The following is a 26,936-nucleotide window of genomic DNA, read 5'->3' as shown; positions in this document are numbered from 1 at the left end:
TAATAAAAAAAATAAAACCATCAAAACAATAATAAAGAAGAGCTCGGCAAAACAGGTAATTGTGGCGAATCCCATTCCAAGAGACGGGGAAGGGTTATATTCTGCTAACTATTTATTATTAATAATTATTAAATCTTAATAATAAAATGAAGCTGCACACAGGCGCAGTCAGCAGTCAAAATGTTGATGGTTGTAAAACACGAAAGAAAGGGCCGCTTTATTGCTTATTTACAAAGATTTTGCAACGCTCTCTTTCTTTTCTCTCTCTTTCCGTTTTCTTTATTTCTTAAATTTTTTTTTTTGCGCAAAACAAATATTCATAAATGGTATTTTTGGGCATTTTCTTACGAAATAGTTTTTTCAAACCCTTTTTTTCTGTAAAAGATATATATATTATGAGCAGATTCATGTCATCATGCGCAAATATTTTTGTGCACTTCCTCTTTATCAAAGATAGCAAGAGGAAATCACAAGATGCATTAAAGTATCGAGTGGTTTCAAAATTTATCTATATAAGCATGTCTCCTTTTCATATTTCATAGTATTTACATAATTTATAATTTTATCGAAGGTATCAATGTACAAGGGAATAAACAAAATTACTTAAATAATCAATTAATTTATAAAGGAACCATAATTTACAAAATTTCTTTTCTATAGTTAATATTGATTATTCATACATGGACGCTTACTTGTCACATATAAAAAGGTTGATACTTAACACTGGAAGTTTTTATTTGTTATTCATTAGTAACACTTATATACGAAAAATATATTAAAATTAAAAGAGTAAAGTTATATCAATTAGTTATCCGAATAGGTAGACGAGACTTACGTTACCTAAACAATGTTTTGAAACCATTCGTTGCATCGAACGATTTGAAAAAATAAAAAATGAAGGAGAAGGGGATAGATCGCCGATCGCCTTAAATATCTAAACCTAATGATGCGTGTAATTTTCAATTATTGAAAAAATATGTTCCCTTTTTCCATTATTATTATTTTTTTCTAAGGACGATTCATACGATGCCATCCACATTACATATGCGTCACAATGTCTGTATCCACTTCGAATTGGTTATTCAGTGTGAATATTTTTGTTGTTGATCCACTTTCTTTAGTTTTATTAGCGCTTGTTAATCCAAGGTATAGTTTCCTTAAAAAAAAAAATTAAAAAAATTGCAAACGCATCTTTGGCTCCCCCTTTTTATTCGCTTCTGTGATAATTAGTAAGGAATTTCAGCATTTTCGTGTACACTGTAAAAGAAAAACCATAATTAAAATTATTTCAAATTTTAGTTATTTATATATGATTATGTATTAAACTTTTTAATTGTCTAATTTTAATATATGAAATATTTATTGTCCCTGAATAAATATGTATCTAATAAGAAATAAATATTACTCGATTATCACTAAATTTCCAGCACACTAATAGTTCACTTTTAAGGAAAATTGCATTATTTTTTATACATGAAATAAGACTATGCACAAACAGATATTTCAAATTTTTAATAATTTTGAATCTTATTATAATATTTCTTCTACATTTACTTTTGTAACGTTTATAATGATTAATTACTTTTCTTGCGATTAATTATTTACAAAGAGCTTATATCTATCAATAAAAATATAAATATTATTTTTTAAAGTTAATAGAATGTAATAGAAAAAATCATTAGCGAATTAGCATTATTAGTGATGAATTTCGATGATGGTTTTTAATAGACACGTTGTTGGTTAGTTTATCCGAGACAAGCAGGGCTGGTAGTAGGCATGGTAGTACATGACGATTATGAGCTACTTTGTAGGATGATTAGTGATTCCTTGTTACACCTCAAATAGAACAACAAAATCACTAGTCTTCCATACAACGACGCTCAATTATTGGACTTTTTATCGCTTCGACGAACTCTAGGACAAGAAGTCAGTAGAAGAAGAAGTATCTTTTTCTTCTTTTGCTTTCTATTTTTTCTTCGCTCGCAACATTTTTTATACAAGCAGTTAGTATTTTTATTAAAATGTTAGTACGAATAAATGAATTTCATGAATGAAAGGCAAAGGCGAATTATCGATATAATTTTGTATAAGTAATTAAAATTTTAATGTTTGTCAATTTTAATCTTTTAAAATAATAAAAGGGCCTTAGACTTTCATTTAACATTTTTCGTTAGTATACATAAAAGGATATAAGATATTTTGTAACTTATTTAATTTGTAATACGTATGATTCAAAGCAAGATTATTTTGCAGTTGTCACTCAAACAGCTTATGTTAACACATATAACAATTGTTATTATTCTTTTTCAAATATTTTTATTCGTATAAAAGTATTTAGTTCCGTGAAAATATATAGTGACGTGTAAATATACAAAATAAAAATATAACAATTAGTGCATTCATAATCATGTACTTGTATACATATAATCATTATAAAGTTATTAATATTAAACTCGGAACAATTTAGTATGTTATTTATTTTTTAATAACATTTCTTAATATTTTACAATTTAATAAGTTTGTAATTAAAACGGATTAATAAACTTTAAATATTAATGTAGCAAATGTAACAATCCCTATTTTATATAAATTTTAAGATCGCTATGACAAAGTAACATTTTGCTACTACACAATATTACTATTAGGTACTATTAAGTAAACAATATTACTACTTAATGGAGTATTTGAAATAACTTTTTATTATTCGATATGAAGGTAAAATATTATGCATATTTATTATTTATATTATATTTGTCATTACACATTAATGCAGTCCAAAAATAGTTAATGAAATCTTTATTAAGCTTTACTAAGTAAATTTTATTTACTTTATATATTATTATATAATATATATTATAAGATTATATTTGTATAAGATTATATTTTACACATTATCTATCATTATAATTTGCATTTATCCATTTATAAATTAATGTCGCCGTAAGAAGTTGATTTTTATTTGAAATTATTAATTTACATACAATCATATTGAAATTAAATTATCAAATATTTAATTACATTAACCTACATTCTTTAAAAAAAATTTTTGGTAACTTGTTGCCACATTTTTAGCTACGTAAGCTAAATATAAATATTAATTAATTCGATTCAATACGAGATATATTTAATTGTTATGTCAATATATTACAGTAGAGAATTAATTTAAAAATGAAATTATTAATTCCTGCAAGTAATTTAATAAGTATCACTGATTAATAAAACGTATTATGAAGTTTGCGTATTTGAATTTTTGACATTGTATTAGTAATAAATAAGTTTGACAATATTTTTTTTCAAATAAGTAGTAATGTTAAAAAATCCCTTGTTATTGAATCTTATACTATATCAAAAAAAGGAAATAATAAAAATTTAATTTTATATTATATATATATATATATATATACGCTTACATAAAGGATAGTATTAAAATTTGTCCAAATTTCAATTTTTATTATTTCCTGTTACATACGCATATGCGTGTGCGCAAACAATACAATATTCGTCCCTTTATTGACATAAATTTACAATACTTATGCTGTAACATGTACTGTTATCAATATTAACAACTTCACTACTATATATATCATACTGTTAGCAACTTCAGTAGTTGAATCAAATGAGTATTGAGGCAATGTTTGTGGCTTCCAATTTGTCTTCAGAAATAAACGTGAAGATATTATGTTAAGTCATAATATTTTATAGAATGGATATCTATTTATTGCACTTGTCTATATTGTACGTATTGTGAATTAATTATATGTCCATGTCGAGTAAAATTTCACCACTATTCTTATATTTAAGTTCTCAATGCTAATTATAATTTCCCTTTTCAAAATTTTGAAGTTGAGTGATTGTTAATACAAAGACATGTTTTAATCGTATAAAGTTAATGGTTAAATTGACGAATGGGTAAATGTTAATCACTGGTTTATTAAATGAGCACTTCATTATTAAAATAAATTAATTATATAGCTTTATTTATAATTTTTTTAAAGATTCATTCACAAATTCATTTTTAAAATTTCAGAAAAATTGAATTTGTATTAGTTGTAAAGAAAATTATAAAATAAACAATGAAAAAAGTAAGTAGATTTGGTACACTAACTGTACCCAGAGTTATATATGCCATTAATAAGACTAATTTGCATAAGGAAATTGTGTAAAGTTTGCAGAACCGCTGGATAATAGTATCATTGCAAAAGTTGAGTAACGACAGTAAAAATAACTATAGTAATTAAAAAAAAACAAATATATAAACGTGACAATGTATGTTTATTTACCTTTGTTGTAAAAGGAACTGAGCCATTTGTATCTGATTGGGCATACCGGTGATGGTGATAATGCGGTCATTGCTACCAGGTAGAGGCAAGTCTATAGTTATACCAGCCCCGCTGTCCGATCTGATTTTGCGAATCCGTGCCCCCCCTTTTCCTATAATGGCTCCAGCAAGCTACAAAAGAAAAAATGCTGTATTGTTATTTTTCTTGCTTATCTGTTAGCCTTTATGTTTTACAAAAAGTAAATATAAAAGCCATGTCAATACAAAGATTGAATATAAGTTAAAATTTGTATTTAGAAAGATTTTGTTTAACTTTCTCTGAAATATCCCGGTAATAAAAATCAAACTTACATCTTTGGGGATGGTAACTTGGGTACTCGTTATGTTTCCACCGACGCCAGTTCCCTGATTAGTGGCGTTGTTTCCACCGCCCATGGGCGTATTGCCCAGGCCGGCGTTTCCACTGCCACCCCCCAGACCGTTCGCCACATTGCTGCCGCCTTGCATGCTGCCACCCCATCCGTTACCTATAAACCATTCAATCAGTTCAGCTCGATTGCTGGGCTCTGGGGTGACACCGCCCTCTGTATCAACTAAATGAATCATTGAATAAATTTTTTTTCTTTCTTTTTTTTTAAATACAATTACTATGTGACAAGTCGTTGTTTGGTTATTTTTTATAATTAAACAAGTCTTGCACACGACAAGGATAAAGATTAGCGCACTCGCGAATAAATAATGCACAATTTTACCATTATAGTTTCCACCTGCGCCACCACTTCCGCTACCGCCGCCGCCGCTGCCACCACCACCGCCGCCGCCGCCCGAGAAAGGCGGACCGCCACGGTTGCCGTTGAAGCCGCCACCGCCACCGCCGCCACCACCGCCACCAACGCCGCCACCACCGCCGCCGCCGTTACCACCACGATCTCCGCCAAAGTTGCCAGTACCGCCTCCACCAGCACCACCTCGCGCGTTACCGCCGCCGAAGCCGCGATCGGGGCCAGACATTCCACCGCGCCCACCTCCACCGCCTCCGCGGCCACCACTCATTGTCGGGAATCCACCACGGTTCATGTCTGGTCCTACAATCAAAATTTCCGTTCCTTTAATTTCAGGTCAGTTTGCAGATAAATCTTATTGGATTAGAGACAGATTTTGGAAGAATTGTATACCTTAATTTGTTAAAAATATTATGCCAAATAAAAAGTTTAAACGTTAATTTCATACGATTAATATTTCGAGATAATATAATATAAAATTCTATGTTGAAAAATTGGAGTAACAAGTAAATTGATTTGACATACTAAACGTCATTACTTAAAGCTACAACCATGTATTTCAAATAATAAATCAATATATCAACATTAAATATTTTTAGAATATTATGAAAACTTGATTGTTTGAAATAATCGTCACTACATTTTCATATTCTTTCTAAACTAAATTTCAAAATTTAATTGAGATACACTGTATAATGTTCCTTGTTAGTTTGTTTTCGTAACGTGAAGTATGACGTAATGCATATTGACATAATTATAGTAAAGCTATTAATCGATTGAGGTAGAAGAATCAGCAAGCCAGGCAGAGGGGAGTTATCATTGCTATTGTTCAAGTCGTGGTGTCAAGAACTGGACGTACCACCGCCTCGATTATCTCGGCCGCGTTGCATGCCTCCACCGCCACCACCACCACCGACGTTGCCTCCACGGCCTCCGGGTCCACCGAAGCCTCCGGGTTTGCCACCGCCGCTCCCAGCACCGACACCCGCTTGTCCGTTCTCACCATAGCCGCCATATTCTTCGGCGTAAAATTCGTCATAATTACGTGGGTCATATGGATTGTTAACTCCTTTCAGCGGTGACTGCAATTCAAAATTAAGATACACTTATGAATGGCAATCACGAGTATGACTCAATTATATATGCAGATAGAAAAAGTGAGTTAGAATACTATTATTATAATTATTAATACTGGAATAGCCTTGAGTTTATGATTCTGCATTTTGTCGAAGTTATTAAAATTTCAAGTATTTCGATCGGCCGACAGTTACGTAAATTCATCGACGAAAACAATATTTTTTATTTATTATTGACGCTAACATAATAATGAAAATTTAATTATTTAAAGAATCTTATTGAATAATAATCTACTAATTCGCATTGTTATTTTAAAAGATTTTTTTTAATCGAGTATAACCTTTTAATTAAAAGAAAGTTTGAACTAATGAATATTTTAATGACATGGAGGAGAACTTACGGTTTTGATGGAAGTAACAAGCTCGCGGATGCAATCCAAGACAGTCTCCGATTTATCACAAACGCTGATGATTCGATCGGTACTATGCGGGCAGCAGTTTGAATAAATTTTGATTCTGGCGCCGGTTTTCTAAAACAATCAACAAGAACAATCCTTAAGTTGGTGTTTCGATGATTTTATTTTCTTTTATCTTTAAAGCATTTATTTCATTTTTAAAGTTTTGGACTCTTCGTTAAAATCGTTAAATAAAAATATTACGTGGCCCTTGTAAAGTACAAGTGAATACAGATGATTAATATTTCATTTCATAAAATGTTACATGAATCATTTTATAATATAATATACGTAGTTATCAGCTTTCGTAGTTATCATTAAAATGGCTCGTTTGGCATAATTTTAATAGTTTATTATTTAGAAACATGTAGCCATAATCATTCAATAAAAAAAAATTAATTTTTTTATATATCTTATATTGTATATTTTTTGTAGTAATGTGGATTATCATGGCTTTTGATTGAGTCAAAAAATAAAAAATAAAAAAAGTTTTTCTCTTTAATTATAATATCTGTACTATTTAAATAATATACCTCTGGAAGATATACAAAACATTGACAATTTAAGAATGTTATATTTATAATAAAACACAAATACTTTTTCAAGTATTATTACAAAATATCAAAAATTAATATTTTTTCTTGATTGATAAACATGTGTTTTATGCAGAATCTTGTGGAATGATTCGCTTGCTGGTAATAAAATTAATATTTGTTTTCTGTGTGTATTTTTATATAAGTTAAAAATAAATGACTTCATAATTGTTTAATAAAAAGTATCAGAAAATATTTAAAAACACACAATAATAAGTATAAATAATACAATTCCAGATATATGCATTTGAAAATGTCAAGGCAATTAAAATTTGTATATATTCTCTTAAAATTAAAAGTACTAACAAAATAATTTAAGTAAAAAAAATATAAGCTGCCTATATGTCTATAATTTATATTCAAATTAATTTAAAGATAAGATTCTAATTGGTTTTGATAAATTTTTTAAAATTGGCACCTTGAACATTTTTTGATTCTCTTTTATATACAATGATGTAGTTAGAATATCAAGTGAACAGAATGTTTCTTACATATCTGTACTATAACATAGTTTTTAGGTAATGAAACTAGAAAAATTGTTAAAATTCAATTCCACAATTATTGGATCATCTAGTCTGTCATATATAGTTTTTTATTTTATAAAAATCAAATACGTACATATCTTTGGAATTTCTTTTTTTTAGTAAAAAACAATTTAATCAAGCCTGGGGAACATAGAGAATTGAAAACTATAAATGCAAGGATTAAAACAATTGTTTTTCGTATTTTAATAGCTATCATATAGAAATATATGTTTATGCTAAGTGCTTTAAACATGTATTATACTTTTGTATTATATTAAAGTAGTAATTAAAGCTGACTTTAAGACTTTTTAAATCTAAAATTCTAATTATCATAAAGTTACTATTCATTGCCATTACTTGTCAAACATTAAGAAATTACAGTTTAAATGAACGTTATATTGAATGAACGTTAATGGGTTTTCTTAATTTTAATTGAACAATTCACTGATATTATTATAATAATTTCTATATAGTATTGGGGACAAAATTAATTAATTAACCTCTGTAAATTGACAAATGTCAATAAGCGCTATTCTTATTCTGTGCAAATGATTTTACCTAAAGCAAGTATATTAGTCAATAGACAGTCTATGAATTTTCATGAAAGGTCGAGAATTCAAGTCATTGGGTCTTGGCGTGTTTTGCTTATTTTTCTTTCGCTTTTCTCTTATATATGTACACTACCGGCAAATAAAGACTCCATTTTATTAGAGTAGACAAGTTGACAACATTTATAGCTCAATGAATTTTTTGATAAGTGAAAGGAGGAGTGACTAAAAAAACGTAAGTAAATGTAAATTTTATTATAAATTGTTATTAATTAATGTAAATACATTTGATTTATTAGTATTATCATGAAATTTATTTGGAATAGATACTTGATGTTTTATTATTGCATTTTCTAAATTCTCTATGTGTTATTATACTATTAAATATTAATTCGAAATATCCGTAAATGACATGGCTTATTCTTAGTATTGTTTATTCAGATAAAATTATGTGTTTTTTTTTAAACTGCTTTAACTTTCTTAGCATAATGTTTTGTTAGTTTTAGAATAGATAATTACGTAAATAATTTAGTAAATTACGCTGCATACTTTGTACAAAGTGTTGAGTATTGCGTAACTCTATGAGTGGGATCTTCAATGTAGAAAAATAAATAATTTTTTTTGTTTCTCTGTAAAATAATATTTAATAAATTTTTTAAAACATTCAAATCTTTTTTATTTATTTATTTAATTTAATAATTTAAATTTTTTTAAATTTAATAATTTAAAATAAAACATTATTTAATTAATTATTTTAATATAATGACATTGCGCAGAACTTTTAAAAAAACAATCGTATTTATTTAATAAAATGTAAAATATACATAACAGTAAATTTTTATTAACTATTCATCTATAGTTTTAAGCGATGAATTTTCAATAAATTATTTATAGAATGAATATTGTATAATTTTTAAAATCTTTATAAATGTTGATCAACAATAAAAATCATTTATTTATTATTAAGATAGAAGTAAATATGGATAGAAATAAATAATCTCTTTTTAAAAAAAATAAGGTTTATTTGAGTAATTAAAAAGTTAAAATTCAATAAGGAACTATACAAAAATATTTTTATTTAAATTGAAACGAAAGACATGAATATTCGGATATATTGCAGGAATAAGAAATAAAAATGTCGCAAAAGTACACAGCTGAGGAAATCAGGAATCATAATAACATTGATGACCTTTGGATCGTTCTACATGGTAAAGTCTACGACCTCACCAAGTTTTTAAAAGAACATCCAGGAGGCGAGGAAGTACTTATCAACCTCGCTGGCAAAGATGGAACTACGTGCTTTGACGACATTGGTCACTCTGAGGTAAGCTTACTACGCTGCCGTATGTTTAATTGTATTTTTGAAGTTTAATCAATGTTATTGTACAAAATTGTATCATTTTGCTTTTTAAATTCGTTCTTTTTATTTTGTGCAATGGGATTTTAAGCTAAATGTGAACGTAAATGTATGAAATAAAGAAATTGATATTTATTATAAAATTAAATTATTATTCGTATCTTTTTAATGATAAATAGTAGTTTGTAGAGTGAACCATTTATGCTGCACCGTTATTAACCGATTTTATAGCTGTTGTAAAAAATAAATAGTGAATAAATAATTTATGGTGAAACAATATATATATATATATATATATATATTATGAGTCACAAAATATCTTATCTTTACTATATAGACTTTCATGAAATCATAAACTTTTTGATTATATAGGAAATTATTTACACAATTAATTACTTTATTTTGTTTTTCATCTTTCTACAGGAAGCGAAATTATTAAAGGATAGTTATTGTATTGGCGAATTCGAAGGTAGTTTCTCGAATATTGAAGAAAGTAAAAAAGAATCGGCGCAAGTTAATGATGATAACTGGATATATGAAGAGACAAAGAAGGGGACTTCAAATTTTTTTTACGGTTTCATCGGACTAGTAGTTTTAATTTATGCTGTTGTCTTTTATTATATGTTTTACTAAGTATTACTACAAATATAATTTGGTTTGAAATATATATTCATAAACGACTGAAAAACGTTCATTTTTTTACTTTACTTGTTTCCATATATACGTGAAATACCTAATCACCGATTACTATAATACATAAGTAAATATTAATAAAAACATAATATTGAGGAACTTCTGGATATTGTTTATATTATAAATTTACCTCATCAAATTCGCATCATTTAAGAATGGGAGTTCCATTTGAAATTATTATTTATTGTTTCATTATTTCAAATATATATAATTTTACATGTAATTTAAATTGGGTTTAAAACTTATTCTGATATTCAATCTAATAAAATGACATAAAGTTCAATTAAATGAAATTATTAATATTAGTATTTATTCTTATTTATTACCTCACAGTATTGATCTATTAAAAAAGAACAAAATAAGACTAAGTCGAAAGAGAAAAAGCTTGTCAAAAGTTATCGAACATTATCGCGTTATCATGACTCGACGAATTAGAAATACTACCACTGGTCAAAGATGCCGGGACTTGTAGATTTGTTCACGAATGGTCAATTGTGAAATCATTGATAATGGACGCGTGTACAGAAATACGTTTGTCACAAGAAAATTATACGTTCTTTAATAACCTAGTATATTTTTAAAAATAGGAACATTTCATATATTAAATTAATAACTTGTATTATAATTTCAATTATTTTAATTTAATTGCTTTCTATTAGTTTATTTATAGGTTAGTATAAGCCGATGCTTGTCCCTCTTTCCTTCATTACATTAAACTGAAAAAATGCCGATTAACTACATAAGAAAATATTCAATCGGTAACTACATTTAATAACAAGCTTATGAAAACTCACGTCATGTAATAAATATCTCTGACAATTTTATTCGTTCAAATGATATTTTATATTTCATTTTTGTTCAAGCAAGCGTCAGTACTTTTTGAATTTATGTTTTATCATCCAAACAATGATTATCTATACGTTTAATATTATATAATTCAAGAGCTTTGAATTTCTCATGCTACTATGTCAAAATTAGCAAAAAATATTATATTGTAGAAAATAGTGTTTAGTTACTTTATCATCTATTTGCGTTATTAATATAAGTATAGTAGTAAATTCCAGAATCTTTGTGATCTATCATTTTATTTTTCTTATATTAGTTTTATCCAATGATCGAGTACTTTTGATGAAATAATATATCAAACGCAAAAGTTTATTAAATAGATTAAAAAAAAAATTAATGCTTGTAATTAATATTAAATTAATTTTAAAAAGAACATTTAAACAAATAAATAAGATAACTCATTCATTTGGAATAATTAAAATAGTACAAATTTAAATAAACTACTACAAATTAATTAATATAAAATTTGAAATGAAACTACTAAAACAGCAAATGAAAATTATGATTTGTTTGCATAAACATGAAAAATTCTATTAAACCATGGTCTTCCATTAGAAAATTTAAGAATCAAATGATAAATAGTATGCCTTAACAAAAAGATTTTCATCTATCTAAGATACACATTTAATTCTCACTTTTAATAGAACAATCTTCAAGTAATATCGATTAAATTAATTTTTTTTTGTGTTTTGTTTTAAAAGTTGGCCGAGCCTTAAAATATGGAATTCGTTAACACGAACCTAAATCAAATACAAGTGTAACCTCGAAGATCCTCGTAACGTGCCATTCTTTTCAACTTTTCACGTTTCGGGCCAGCAGCGCCAATGGGATGTACATTCACGATGACAATTGCTGCGTCTTCGGTGATGGGGCGTAACACATACACATGCGCGCACGCACGCATGCACATACACATGTGCCCGTGCAGCCACGCATATCTTGCAAAGACGAAACAAGTTAGAGGGAGAGGTAGTGTGGGGTGGGGTTAGGTAGGGAAGAGGGAGAAAGTGAGATAGAAGCAGACACCACAGCATCGAAGAGGGGGAAGAGTCGAGAAGACAAGTCTACTGTGCGAGAGACCAGCCAGTATATTTTGCTCGCGAGCGCGGCTTCGTGACGGAGACTGTTGAGCTGCCTTCTGCCTTCCTTCTCTTTCTCACTTGACTCCTCTGACGCTTTCTTTTTATCTCTCTCATTTATATTTTTATTTCACGTTCGCAGATCCGCACGAACGAGGTAAGCATCCACGTGTTTTTTCTACGTGCCTTAATTATCATGGATGAAAGCCGACAGAATTATAATAGCGAATCGAATAACGAGATTTGGTGAAACGAATTATGAATTTTAGTCGCATAACGCGCGCGCAAGTAAGATTTTCATTTCTTCGCTTAAATTTTTTTGTTTTTACCTCATCTCGATTACGCAATTTAGGCTTAATTTGTGTGAGATTGCCTTTCAACATCAGAATGACGTTATTGTGTTGAATTCTATTTCAAGTGGTGGCTTATATTACATGTGCTTATAAAGTATTATATTCGTCGATGATAAAACAATACAATGTGAATTTATATATATATATATATACATACATACACGCATACATGCGCATACGCATATTCATTGAAACATATTATGAATACATATGTGTACAGCACTGATATTATCCAGTACATCGCAACGGCTAGATGTATTAAAGATAAAAAATATGTCCATCTGAGATCAGTAATTGTATGAATTATTATTTTATTTTAAATAAAAATTGTACTTTTTAAATATAGTAGAGTGCATCGAAGGAAAACTCCGATTTATATGGGATTCATTACATTTTGAAAAGTCCTAAAACCATTACTTTTTGTTTAGAGTGTGAATAAAATTATGTAATATATGTTTCTTTTACTGTTGAATTTTTCATTAATAGTTTTAAATATTTTGAATTGTAACATTATTACAAAAGATAGCCCTGAGTATATCTCGTACAACAATTATTCAATTATACTTTCAAATAATTAAATAATATTTAAACGAAAATTTAATAATTCTTTCGTAAAAATGTGAACATTTAAAAATTTATATGTGTATTCCCATTCCTCTACTGATTCATTAAACTTAAAGTAATATAATATTAGTAATTTTACCTATTACATTAACAACTTTCAGCATAAAGATCAATTTAAAGAATTAAATTAAAATATAATAAGCATTGATTTATTAAATACTTTAATAAATTTTGGAGTGAATAAAAATTAATAAATTATTAGGTAATTATGATAAATAGTAAAATAGTTTATAGTACAATATGTACATAAATACATTTAAAAAGGTAGTCTATTCTACCGATCTATCTCTGAAATAACTTACTTGCAACGAATATAATATAATCAATTTTCACTAAAGATACTGTCTCAATAGTGAAATATAAAAAATATATAATAGTGGTATTGTATTTGAACGTACACACGAATAGAAATAAAAGGGACATTTATTAAAAATAAAATTAACATCTTGTGCCAAAGTACTTGGTTATGACAAAGTATTCTCATTCAATAACCATAGAATTGCTATACTCATGTAGTTCAATAGCTCGTCGCCATTTGTAATGGCCTCGGATTTTAAATAAGGTCGTGTAAAATTGCGCGTTATCTGAAGTATGTATTTTGTATTCAGAGAAGAAGATTAAGTCACTAAATTATATATGTTTATGATTTAAAATGGATTTTCATCATATGACTTATTATCGTTAAGTTAAAAATAAATTGTTGTTATAATATTACATACCTGTATAGTGTATATCGTATAATGTATATTGTAATATATAGAAAAAAATCATTTACTTATAATTTCAAAAAAAAATTTAAGTTAGTATTTGAAATAGAAACCATCGATGTTAAATACTTTTTAATTATACTTAAATAATTGTATAATTGAGTAGATGAACAGTAAAGCTCATTTAAAATATTTGAATTCTACATTTTTTAAAATGTAGTAAAAATTAATATAATATAGTTTAAAAATCGGTAATTCAGAATTGTATTTTCGTGATTATCAAAAACTAATAAAGTGCAAATATTAAAAAAAAAAAAAAAAACACTACCAATTACTTTAGCGGAAATAATAGAAAAATTTGTTCAAGTTTCAGGCTACGTGAATCGAGATATAAAAAACGCACCGTAAAAATGAACGAGTTAAAGCAATACACGTACGAAGAGGTGCGCAACAGCAACGGTAAATCAAGCACGAAAATCGTGATCCAGAATAAGGTGTATGACTTGGCGGAGTTCCTAAACGAACACCCCGGAGGCGAGGAGGTTCTTCTTGACCACGCGGGAAAAGATGCGAGTGAGGACTTCAACGACGTTGGGCATTCATCTGACGCAATAGCTCTTATGAGCAAGTACCTGGTGGGTGAGATCGTTGCCGAGGAGAGGCGAAACGTCAAGGTGCAGCAGACATGGTCATTCGACGCTGAGAGGAACAAGAACGGAAACGAGAGTGGCGTCGGTCTCTCTGTCACGGTCATCGCCGGCGCCGTTCTTCTCGGACTCCTCGCCGTCCTGTACTTCCTCATATAAGAATGTCCGTTATGTCACTATTTCGTATTCTCTTATTATTTGACACTGTTGCGCGTGCGCAGATAAGTCGCAAGTTAAGTTCGCGAATACTGGAGTCAGTGATGGAAGTCAAATTCATTTCTAACCTCAAAATTTTACGAACGAAAAATTCTCATTCGCTTCTTATAATTTTTATATTTTAATATTTTACTATTATAGTTTTTTTTAACTATTTTTATTTTTCCCATAAATTCTAAAGACTTCCAAGTTCTGCTTCATATCACAAGTGCTATTAAGTGAGTTTGTTGATTTAATAGTACGATGGCGTTCGCATAAAACACAATGTATTATAAGGCATTATGTGTAACGTTATAATATTTAGTGTTTATTTAATTTAAAATATTAAGAATGTATCTAATAAAAATTAATAAGCGTTCCTAATATGTAAAAACAGAGATCATTCCACAGCTAAAATAAAGAAACAAAACTTTATATTAATTATACGAGAAGTTTAATTTAATTAAGCTACTTTAGTTTAGCGAATTCATTCACTTATTAGACTTTCACATGCGACATTAAATTCGTATTTAACTAAAGAATTGTTTGATTTAAAAAGTTTGGTCTATAATAATTAGAAAAAATGGGGGCAGATTATCGTAATATAAATAATATATGAAAAATAAATGAAAGTAAGGTTGTATATGTAATAGAAGATAGTATTTGTATGCCTCTCTCTCTCTCTCTCTCTCTCTCTGTTTCTCTCACTGTGAGAGAAATAGAAATGCTATTTTATGATATGCAACAGAACTAGAACTATTTGTCCGGTCATGCTTGATTTTAATTTTTAACTGCATATATCATATAATAAAATGTATATATGTTTGTGTTTTACTTTTTAATAGTGATTGTGTAATATGATTGCATCGGCTAGACGTTAAGTATTTTTTGAGCTTAGTATTGAATTTCAAAATTACATCCTCCTCCTTTTTTAAACATTAAACTAAAAAGCAAAGATTTTTTTATAATTAAGATAAACTTGTAGAAGTGTTTGCGAAACTTTATTGTTTAGTAGGTAAATATTTAATAAAGTTCTTTTCATTCTACATTACATATACTAGAATGAATCGACAGTGAGGACGTATTCCAAAAGAATTAACAAGACGTTATAGGAAATCGGTACATATGAAGCGAGCGTAGTTTTCGAACATGAAAAAAGGGAACAAAAACTCGAGGAGAATGCACCTATGTCGGGCGAGCCATAGGTTGGAGCGCAGCAGCAGGTCGGGTTGCCGGAGTTGGGCGAACGGAAGTGCTCAGGAACGGAAAGCAGATGGCAGGATTAACAGGAAGGATATGCGGTCTCCCACAGTCGCAGGACCGTGCGTGTATATCCCCCCCCCCCCACCAAACTTCCGCCGCAGTCGAGAAAGACGAAGCGGAAGTCGCCGAATCCGAGTAAACCATTTAATTACGAAATAGAGCGGCCGCGGGAAAAACCTCCTTTTTTGTGTGAGCGTAGTCAAGCAGGTTTTTCTATGGGAAACTAAAGCTTATAGGGGGTAAATAAAACCTTGAATTCATTATCATTATTAAAATACTAATGAAAAAATAGATGTACCTTATGATGTATTGATAAAATCATTTAAGTATAAACTCATCCTGAAAATCGTAAATTGATCTTCCTTTTTAATATATAGAAGAATATAATAATTTGCAGTATTTATATTCAAAAATTATGTTTACTGTAATTCTAATCTTTCTCACGCAATATTTTATTTATAAAAATATGTGCAGAAATCTTTATTTTAAAGTAATCTTTATAGCTGCGGTAATTTCAGAAAAATCAATATAATTAAAAATAATTGGATGCATTCCGTTGATCTATCAATTGTTTTCTTTTTATACTTTCATCATATAATTAAAAAATTTTTAAAACAAAGCAATATATCATGTGTAAAAATTTTAACCATGAACACTCATTCTTATGATATTAATCGTATATTCTAATTTTTACTTTTTTTAAAAAATTTGCATATATAATATGTGTACCTTTAAATATTTGAGGCGTATTTAAAGAAAATCTATTTTGATTTTCTTTTCGAAATAAGCCGAGCAGTAATATCGAACTATTAGTTAAATGAAGAATCAAGTTCATTATGTTCGAAAATTAATATGAATATTAAATGAATGAAGTAGAAAGAAAGGTTCGATATCGCAAAAGGATTAACTGTTGAAGGTGCAATGTAGTTAAACGGAAAAATCAAACTTGAATCTTCACTTTGGCAAAAATAAAGAAAAAACAATGTAATAAACTTGAATTGGTGTTTTTGATTATATAAATATGGTGAATAATGAACGAAGCACAAAACCATGAAAATGTCGTCGGCCATTTTAATGCTACTGGATTAAAACAAAATATAAACCGAAAAATCGAGAGCGCTAAATTACATTTGTACTTGTAGCGTATATCTCCATTTATATTTTTATATATTTGTACGTGTATATGAGATGTATATGAGATTGTATTGAGTGATTGTATATGTATATGAGATAATGAAAAAGAGCATGTAGCTCTTTACATTTAAAAATCTCAAAGAGTATATTAATAAAATATTTGTTGAGTCCTTAAAAGAACGAATGTGTAAAATGAATAAATAACGTAATGTATAAAACCTATCGTGAATTAACTTTGCCATGTTAACTTTTTGAATGTAATCATATATACTCAGTCTAACCTTAAAGCTTAAAAGAAAAAAATAATGAATTTTTGTTTAATAATTATTTTGAAGGACAGGTATAATAGGCAAGTCATCATAAGTAAGTATAAAATAAAAATGAATTATACAATAAAATAAGCTCTTAATAAAATATGCACGCACTGTGTTAATGTTTGTTCTTTTATACGCGCATAATTCTTTCAAAACTATAACTATTAGAAGAAGCAAGAAATAAGATTACGTCGATATTACAGTACTTTAACGATATCCATAAGGTGTTCGTTATTTTTGAAGTACAATTTACAAAATGATAATTCTTATCGAGGCAAATTCTTGTGGCGCGTTATCGGTGTGCACACCGCGGAGTTTTATACAGTGAGAGAGTAAATCGATCTCATAAAGAATTTTGGAATGGCTATTTGAACATTTCCAATGTCACGGGTCGATTTCTTACGTGTGCATCCAATATTTATATCAACCATCATCCTCTTGATTCTGATAACCAACATTTGGTTCAATCGGTCTTTTTTATCCTCCGAGAGGCTGCCTAATAAAGTTATCGTCAAAAGCACGTATTTTAATGCATTGAATGAACCTGATATTACTTTTTTGTCGTAAAAGCAACACTTTGTATGCTTCCTTAATTATTAGGTTCGATTTTTATTAATGATTGAGTATTTCACCTTCGATTCGTTTTGGCTTCATCAATTGCTTCGCTGATTTATTTATAAATTAATATATCTTGGTAAAACAATGTAAAGAGCGTTTGGTGTTGTAATCCGATGTTTCAAACAGAATCTATTATTTTAAATATTTTCAACTTGGAGGGTGTCCGCTAGTAATTTGCAGAAGTTCGAAGAACTGTGAATATTTATCGCAAGCTAGCATAAATGCGTTATATGTAATGCTATTATTTGTATCGCATTTGGACTCGAAGTGCAATTAATACAAGATAGTGATTATGAAATATCACATGATTATTTAACTTTCACGTTTATACTAAAGTTCAAATAATGAAGTTCATTTAAAAGTCATACTTTTATAATTAGAGTATAGCTATTTAGATGTTATGAAGCACTATTATATTTATAAATTAAGAGCGGTAATTATGATTTTTAATTTAAATTAATATTAGAAAGCAATTTACATGCAATAATCTTTTTACTAGGTTAATTTGGACATACGTATTTTCTAAAAGAATAAACTTAAAGAACCTCTAAAACTTTTTTTGCGAAGAAAAATAATTAGAAGTATATTTGCCATGTATTTTATAAATATCGCTAATTCGTTATTTCAAAAACATCCGATGAGATGAGCCATATCTTTTTGCCTTGTTAATTTCATAAGATATTTTATTCTATCTGTGAAGTGCGAATATAAAGAAAGTAAATAAAGAAAAAATGTAACAAAAATTTCTATTTTTACATATAAAGTGCATTCGAACGCTCCTTAAAAAGTTATTTATTTATCTCGTCACGTCTTTCTTTGTTTACCTATTTATCCCTAGTTGTGCATTAGGTTTATTTAATTTTTATTCTAATAGATTCTAATAAATATGATAAAAATCATTAAAATGTATATCATTAATATATAATTTAATGCAAAATGTGAGTAGCAAGTCGTGTATATACGCGAGTGGCTTTGCGGTGAAAAATAAATTTTTATAAGGTTTGAAAAATAATGGAAAATAAATGGGAAAATGCGTAGGTATAAGAAAGCGCGACGTTCCACGAAATTTTATAACTGAATAGTACAATTTAGAGTGAAAATTATAATTTAGGAGGAGATAAATAAATAAAAAAATTTATGAGAAGAATAAATACAGATAGGAGTACAAAATAAAAATGGAGTCAAAGGAGTAATTATTTCATGGGTAATTTCTGATATATTTCACGTGTTTTAATATACCTTCAAATTAATCGTAAAAAAGAGTTTTTATGTCTATGGTATGTAAATCAGAAAGAAATAAATTGGAAATTTTTACAACAATAATAAATTCAACACGTGTAAAAATGGTTTTATAACGTGTTACATCAAATTAATATATAATGACAGTTCAAAATTTATGTGCCAATTGTTAATAAAGAATTTTTATTTGTACAGATGAAATACAGCAGTTAAAATAATTATCTACAATTTATCTAGTTTTATTAGTACAATAATCAGATGTTATAATTTACTTCATTATTTTAAAATAGTTGAAAATGAATAAGCCCATGTTACATCGAATGCCAATACTGTGTTTAATAGTTTAATATTATAACTTAATGGAAAAATAGAATACTCATTTATCTCACTATCTTATCTGTTTCTGTATAATTACGATAAGCTGAAAAGAACGGATTCTACAATAAAAGTATGTACTTCAGCCGATTATTATACATGGGTTTACTTAACCGCTATAGAAAAATTAGAGAAACCTATGCATTCCTTTATAATAATCATTTAATAAAAATTTCATCGTAAAATAAACAGTCAAGAATAGCGGTTGCAAGTGTTATTTAAAGTTAAAGAGTGTATGTGCAATAAAATAAATCATTTTAACGATCTTTTACATTTTTTGCTTTAAATATTAAGAGCAACCTGCAGTATTTAAAAATATAAGAGTAAAGAAAGCAATAATGCTCGATGCTTTATCTGGCACGAGAAAAATATTATCATTTGACTAGAATTTTTTGAAAAGATAGGCGAAAATTCAATTGTCACGCCATTTTCAAGAATATGAAAAGCGCGAGTTTACGATATCATCGAAGAAAACCGCAGGGTCATACCTTTTTCAAAATTATGAATTTAAGAGGAGAAGGAAAGCAAAAGCAGCCGCATAGTGGTATGCATTTTGGCTAACTACTAACATTATTTTAATCTAGATAGTAGTGTTATTATTTTATTTCGTACATGGTTTGTCATTGATTTATATAAGTAGCAACTCGGTATCAAAACTAAAATTCTTTTGAATCACTCCTCATTTTAATTGTTTAAAAAGCAATAACGAACTTATTGTAAGTTCAATGAATAAAAATCCTTAAAAATGTAATGAAAAAAAAAACTCACTCGACCACGAGTAACAATATAGAACTTGTTTAAGACAAATGATCATTGAAATGAAACAATTTTCATTTTTTTTTGCATCGGGCTTGGTTCATCAGGATGAGTGGCACCTGCCGTCAAAAAAACGGGAAAATCTCGCATGTCTCGCATTCGACGAAAGCACGTGCGATCTAAACATAGAATTAATCCGGAACTAAAGCTATGTGAGGAAGCTCAAGCGTTCATAAGCGTAATGACCCTTTAGCTGTTTTATATATTTTCCGCAAGCTTTTCCGGTTTTTATACTCATTTACATCAGATCATAATTCTTGGATAACGTATCTGTAATGGCAGGTAACAGCTGGCGTATGGCCGAGTTCGGTTCTATGTACGAAGGTGAAGTTGATTGACACTCGAATGGACAACGATTATAGAAGCAGGTGTTTTTTGGTGGCAATGAGGTGGGAGGGGTGTAGCAACTTAGCCTATACATGTTTTTTACAATCTTCCTTTTTATCAACCCCCCCCCCCTCTGTCCATCGATGTACGCTTTATTAAAGAAGCATTTGAACATAGGCTTAAGAGGTAATGTTATAACACGATAAGAATGAAACTAAAAAATGAAAACTGATGGATCTTTAAAGTGACATAATATATTACTTATTTAATTTAAAGTTTCTTCTTGTTATTTGATAAAATGCATGTTCTTACTTTCAACTAAAGTTTCTTTGACCACGGTATTATATTCATTGAAGCGATTCCATAATTCGCAAGTATAAATTAGTTAAATACTTTGTTATAATATTTTTATCTTAATTAATTCATACACAATGCAATACATATATATTTTCATAAGAATTAACTTTATTTTAAAACACTTTCATAATAATTATAAATTTTTTTTGTTTTTGGAATTTTATAATAGCGTCTGCGCAACAATTATAAAATATATGTTACATAAAAAATGTTAAAGTAATCCAATATAAGAAACACTTCGTTATAAAAGTAAGCATAAAATCCATATTTCAAAAGTCATTTCTATTTTTTTATCGTAGTAATAATTTTATTCGCTTCCTTAAACTATCTGTTAAATATCAAATTACATTAATCGCAATAATAAAGAAGATGAAAAATGGAGACGGTCGCATTCTATTACTCACCGATCACCAATATTTTTCTTCCTTTATAGATCATCAGTAGTAGCAACTTCGTGACTGTTCCCTCCCGCCCCCGTCGCGTACCGCCCTCTGCTCTCGACGACGTTTTTGATTTCTTTTTTGTCTCGTAACCACCCGCAAACTCAAAGGTCAACTTTGTCGTAAATTGGAAGCGATCTGGATGCCGCGGCCGTCGTTTGACAACTGAGGCTACATGAGCGACGCAGGGCCTCCCTTATTGCCATTGCGTTCCGGGCCCACACCATCCATTTTCGCGCGCGCGCGCGCGTTCCTTGGAAGACGGAAGTCGGGGTGGGGGCTGGATTGAAAAGTGGAATGTGTAAGGGCGCCATCACATGATCCAAGGGCTCTCTTCGGACTGTGCATAAACAAGACTAGATGTCGGACCGATATTCCCTTTTCTCTCTTTGCTCAATTTTAATAGGAGCACTGCTATGCAAGACAAATTTGCACCTATTCGTTCGGTTTCATTACTATTTGTTGTCGATGTCGTCGAGACGAACGTGACGATAATGTCGCATGATGGGGCCTACATTTCACTTAAATAGCCGAGGGTCCTTTATCAATAATTAATATTGCATCTTTGTTATGATTCGTAATATTTACGGCAATGGAATTTATATTCCACCAAATCTGCGAGTAAAAAGTCAAGTATATTAATAGTTTTACAACCCATATCAATTTTTCGCCTACCATGTCGTTATATTGAATCATGAAGGTAAGATCGACACAAAGATAGTCAATGGGAAAAGGAGAGAGGAGAGTCCAGGTGAAGAAGCGGATACCATCGCCGTGCCGCTCTTCATTTTCGACCGCCTGTGTCTGCTTTTTGTATAACGTCCCAGTCACGTAAATTCGTCTCGTCCCTTTCTCACATTCTTCTCTTTTCAGGCCGAGGAAACAGACCGTACGTTCGCACTCATGCCCATTGATTTGTAATATAATGGACTAGGGGACTGCGGTACGACCGCCTGATCCAATATCGACTCGCTTTAAATTCCGGGAAATCGGTCTTTAAACGAGAAATTTTTAAATTTTCAGGAAAACGTTACATACCAAATATTTATTATCGGCGTTGAAGCATTAATTCATTATGTTGGCATTTCGCGTATAATACTAACGCGCATTAGTCGTTCTTCTTACACTGTTTTAACGACAAGGCGTATTATTGTTAATCTAAATTAATGTTTAAATAACGATTACCTCTTTTTGTTTGGTATTTCGATAAATAAAAATTATTTGTATTCCTTTCTTCGTTTTTTGTTTGATTAAAATATCCCATGTATAAAGAATAACAAAGCTATACAAATCGATCATGATGAAAATATCGCTAAGTAATAATATGGATTGTAAATGTAGAAAAGTATATCTCCACGTAAAGATTTTTCATCGAAAGAAATTTTTCCCGCGTATTTGTGGCAGTTATTCGAGAGGTAAAAAGGTGTGATAGCCGAGGTCGTAACAGCCATCGGCTAACGAAAAAGAAAGAAGTAGTATTAAAGGTTCTCCGATCAAGAACTGGTGAATGCATTATCGCCGGTACGGCCATTCAAAATGTGCTCCTCATACCCCCCCCCCCCAATGCCGTATTTATTAATGTATATTATGTACATTACTATTTTGAGCTATTTCATATAAAAGGTTTCATATGAGAGGTAAATGTGATTGAAAATCTTTTTAATTTTTGATATTCAAAGGCTAATTATAACGTGCAATGTCTTTTTGTAGATTTATTATGAAAAAAGATTTTTACAATTATTAGCTGTGCTTTATTTTTATTTTTCACGTCAATTGTATTACAATTATATCTACTGCTTCTCTAATTTGTATTTCAACATTCAAAGAAAAATAATTATATGAAACTATCTACATTTACTTCGTTAAATAGCTATTACTTTTTCTCTCTGATTAATTAATATTAATAAATACAATGCTCAAATGTATTAAATGTCTTCCAATTTAGAGACAATTTTTTCAAGATATTTTATGATTAATAATTCACAATTTTTGAAAATATCATATCTGTTGATACAAAAATTTCTTAAGGACTTCTTAACTGAACAATTCGATTTTTACTTAGATTTATTTAATAGTTGCAGTGTAAACTCAATTAAAAGCTCAATGCAATTGATAAAGCTATATATATATATATATATATATGCATGAATCAATTGAAGACATTGATCAAGGCTTATATAATTCTACGGATTTGGTTTTGCAGAAGCAAGCGTGACGAAATAATTTATAACGAAAACGGTATAAATTCATACGGTCAAAATAAGGAAGTGGACGTGAGTTGATAGTGCTGAACAGAGAAGGAAGAAGTGTTGGAAAGTATATTTCTGCTTGAATAAACAAAATTTAATAATAATCAAAGGCATTATCTTTTATGTAAAAGGCGCAAGGATTTTCGATTCGATTCCGTCGGATAGGAAACTACACGGTAAAGGTATGCAACGGTAGTAATGGAAGGAATAGCAGCAGCAGCAGTAATAGTAGTAGTAGTAGTAGTAGTGGTAGTAGTAGTGGTAGTAGTAGTAGTAGTAGTAGTAGTAGTAGTAGTAGTAGTAGTAGTAGTAGTAGTAGTAGTAGTAGTAGTAGTAGTAGTAGTAGTAGTAGTAGTAGTAGTAGTAGTAGTAGTAGTAGTAGTAGTAGTAGTAGTAGTAGTAGTAGTAGTAGTAGTAGTAGTAGTAGTAGTAGTAGTAGTAGTAGTAGTAGTAGTAGTAGTAGTAGTAGTAGTAGTAGTAGTAGTAGTAGTAGTAGTAGTAGTAGTAGTAGTAGTAGTAGTAGTAGTAGTAGTAGTAGTAGTAGTAGTAGTAGTAGTAGTAGTAGTAGTAGTAGTAGTAGTAGTAGTAGTAGTAGTAGTAGTAGTAGTAGTAGTAGTAGTAGTAGTAGTAGTAGTAGTAGTAGTAGTAGTAGTAGTAGTAGTAGTAGTAGTAGTAGTAGTAGTAGTAGTAGTAGTAGTAGTAGTGATAGTAGTAGTAGAAGTATTGTAATAGTAGCTTTAATAGTAGGAACAGTAGTAATAGTAGTAGCAGCAGTACCAGCAACAGCAACAGCAGCAGGAGCAGCAGCAGCAGCAGTAGCACCAAGAGAGAGACGAACGCATGGACGCACACCTGGCATGGCAGCTGCTCGAGGAACAGAGAAACCGGGAGAAGGAGAGGGAGAGAAGGAGCTTGTCCGTTACCTGAACTGGAGATTGAGGAGAAGAGGGGAGCACCTGTTCGGGCGCTGGTTGCGTGCCTTACGGATGAAAGCCGACGGTGGCCGCAGTTACTACGCACATGTCGTTAAAAATGACGCGCACCACGGGTCTGTGATGCTAAATAATTATATCTAGGGAATTTCACCTCTATCTCCCTCTTCTCAGGTTTCTGTACATACAACGAACTGACCTTGTTATTACATTTTTTGGTCGACCGTGAACCGTGAATTTTTTGATCGACAACCCAAACCGAGGCTAACCAATTCTTGAGTACGAAATGGTACGAAGTTGTGGAACGAGGGGGTAAAATGTTTAAAATTCTACCCTGAACGCTGTTTTCTTTTGTTTTCGGGCCCTCGTTCTCTTATCCGTGTACGCAAATCAGCTTTTATCATAGAAGTAAAAGAATACTTGGCCTACGCGAATTCGGCCTCTTAAGATCGTGGGGATGATCTCTTATTTGCACATTGATTTTATTGTCACATATTTTAGAACCTCGTGTGTAATTTTCCTCGCAAAACAGAAAAATATCGATTTTCAAGCTTTAATTTGTAGTGGTATTTTGATCAAAATTATTACTTCTCATTTCAATTTATAAAACGAATCAAATCTAATCAATATTTCAAACAATTTTTTTTTAAAGACAAATAGATGAAAATTATTTTTCATAACTATAAGATTAAAAGACTTTCACACTCTATAATAGATTCAAGTTAACAATGACTGCATTTTATAGAAATATTTAGTACCAATATTTGAAGAAATATGTTTTTGTAACACAATTACAAAATAATTATATCCTGTACTATTTGTAAAGAACAGGAAAATTCGTTACGAGAATAATATTTAAAAATAGACTATTCTATTTTAAGATGAAGATTAAAGATTAGTAACTCTAAAATTAGGAAAAGTTTTTAAATATATTTCAGAATGCATTATGCGTCCGCTGATATCGGTTACTTTGAAAACTTTACAATATAAATAAAATTATTAATCTTTGAATAGAAAAAAAAGATTATTAAATTAGATTTTTATTACAATATTTTGCAATATATTCTAATCAATTCAACTCATTCAAATTTCAAAATTTGGATGATGTAAATATATTAGAACAAATTTTTTTAAATACCTAGTTAAATTTTAAATAATTAATTTTTGTTTAATACCGAGAAATGTTTTTTTAATGTATTTTGGAGAATACGAAGAATCTGTATTATAAGTTTTGAGCCTTATAAAAATGTTATATATATTTTATAAAACAAACGATATATAAAACCAACATTCATTAAACCAAAATTCTAACTGTAGGCTTAAAATAGTATTTATACACTATACAATGAAAATCTATACGTAAATTCTTCATTTTTAATATATTTTTTTTCATTTTATATTAATAACTTTTTCAAATTATTCCATTTTATTTTAGTCTATTTCCCATAAATTTATAATGTTTAATTTTTAATAAAATTAAAAATAGATTAAAATTTTCGACAGTAGATCAGAACTAACCGAACATAGCGCACATAAAATTAATAAAATACATTATTTGTACGTAATCAGTTATTTTTATAATAAATGTATAGTAGATTAAAAAAAAATTGTTTACTTTTTTTGTAGATAAGAAAAGTTTAATTATTTTCAGTATTTTAAAGTTATTTATCACATACTTATTCTCAAAATATTATTCAACCAAGTTCTTTGTAAATCCAAATATATATAATATTCAATAATATATTAAATTTAATGATAAAATTTAATATATAGTACAATTATTTTCAAACATTAAATGTTAGATTTATACTAATAGATTGACTAACAATTTTTTTAATAGATAATGCTGTTTTGGAAAATTTCTACTCTAATCGCCATCGCTACAATGTAGTAATTTACAACACAATAAAAACCAATTACAGATTCCTACTTTATTATATCAAATGATCGCAATATCTTCAAATTTCAGTACTTTGATTTTTTTACTTAAAAAAATGATATAATTTATTCAGATATTTTATTTGTTTTGGAAATCATATTGTACACGGATACTCTATTCAACCAATGCTATTTGGTTCCTCAAGTGAATTAATAAAAATCTTTTAAGTCGATTA

General features: G+C 29.2%; 2 protein-coding genes across 2 annotated transcripts in view; one reads left to right on the top strand and one right to left on the bottom strand.

Moving 5' to 3' along the window:
- Positions 1–628: 628 nt before the first annotated feature.
- The window catches only part of HnRNP-K (Heterogeneous nuclear ribonucleoprotein K), a 56,861-nt gene continuing 30,553 nt past the window's right edge, over positions 629–26,936 (bottom strand). Inside the window, exons 7-12 of the mRNA XM_011498593.1 lie at positions 6,539–6,667; positions 5,921–6,143; positions 5,032–5,364; positions 4,631–4,872; positions 4,281–4,450; positions 629–1,257 (exon numbers count right to left, since the gene is read on the bottom strand). Of these exons, the coding sequence (XP_011496895.1) occupies positions 1,227–1,257; positions 4,281–4,450; positions 4,631–4,872; positions 5,032–5,364; positions 5,921–6,143; positions 6,539–6,667 (1,128 nt within the window). The 3' untranslated portion in view covers positions 629–1,226. The remainder of the gene's footprint in view (positions 1,258–4,280; positions 4,451–4,630; positions 4,873–5,031; positions 5,365–5,920; positions 6,144–6,538; positions 6,668–26,936) is intronic.
- LOC105361417 (cytochrome b5-like) lies at positions 12,224–15,202 on the top strand. Its single transcript, XM_011498592.1, has 2 exons — positions 12,224–12,389; positions 14,284–15,202. Exon 2 carries the CDS (start codon positions 14,327–14,329, stop codon positions 14,720–14,722), a length of 396 nt encoding a protein of 131 aa, XP_011496894.1. The 5' UTR covers positions 12,224–12,389; positions 14,284–14,326; the 3' UTR covers positions 14,723–15,202.

The sequence above is a fragment of the Ceratosolen solmsi genome, unplaced genomic scaffold (genome assembly GCF_000503995.2).
Source record: "Ceratosolen solmsi marchali unplaced genomic scaffold, CerSol_1.0 scaffold30, whole genome shotgun sequence".
Lineage (NCBI taxonomy): Eukaryota > Metazoa > Arthropoda > Insecta > Hymenoptera > Agaonidae > Ceratosolen > Ceratosolen solmsi.
This window is presented reverse-complemented; position numbering and strand designations above follow the sequence as displayed.

Bases quoted from the DNA above. Each gene is read 5' to 3' on its own strand.
- LOC105361417 (XM_011498592.1), top strand. From the start codon at position 14,327: ATGAACGAGTTAAAGCAATACACGTACGAAGAGGTGCGCAACAGCAAC.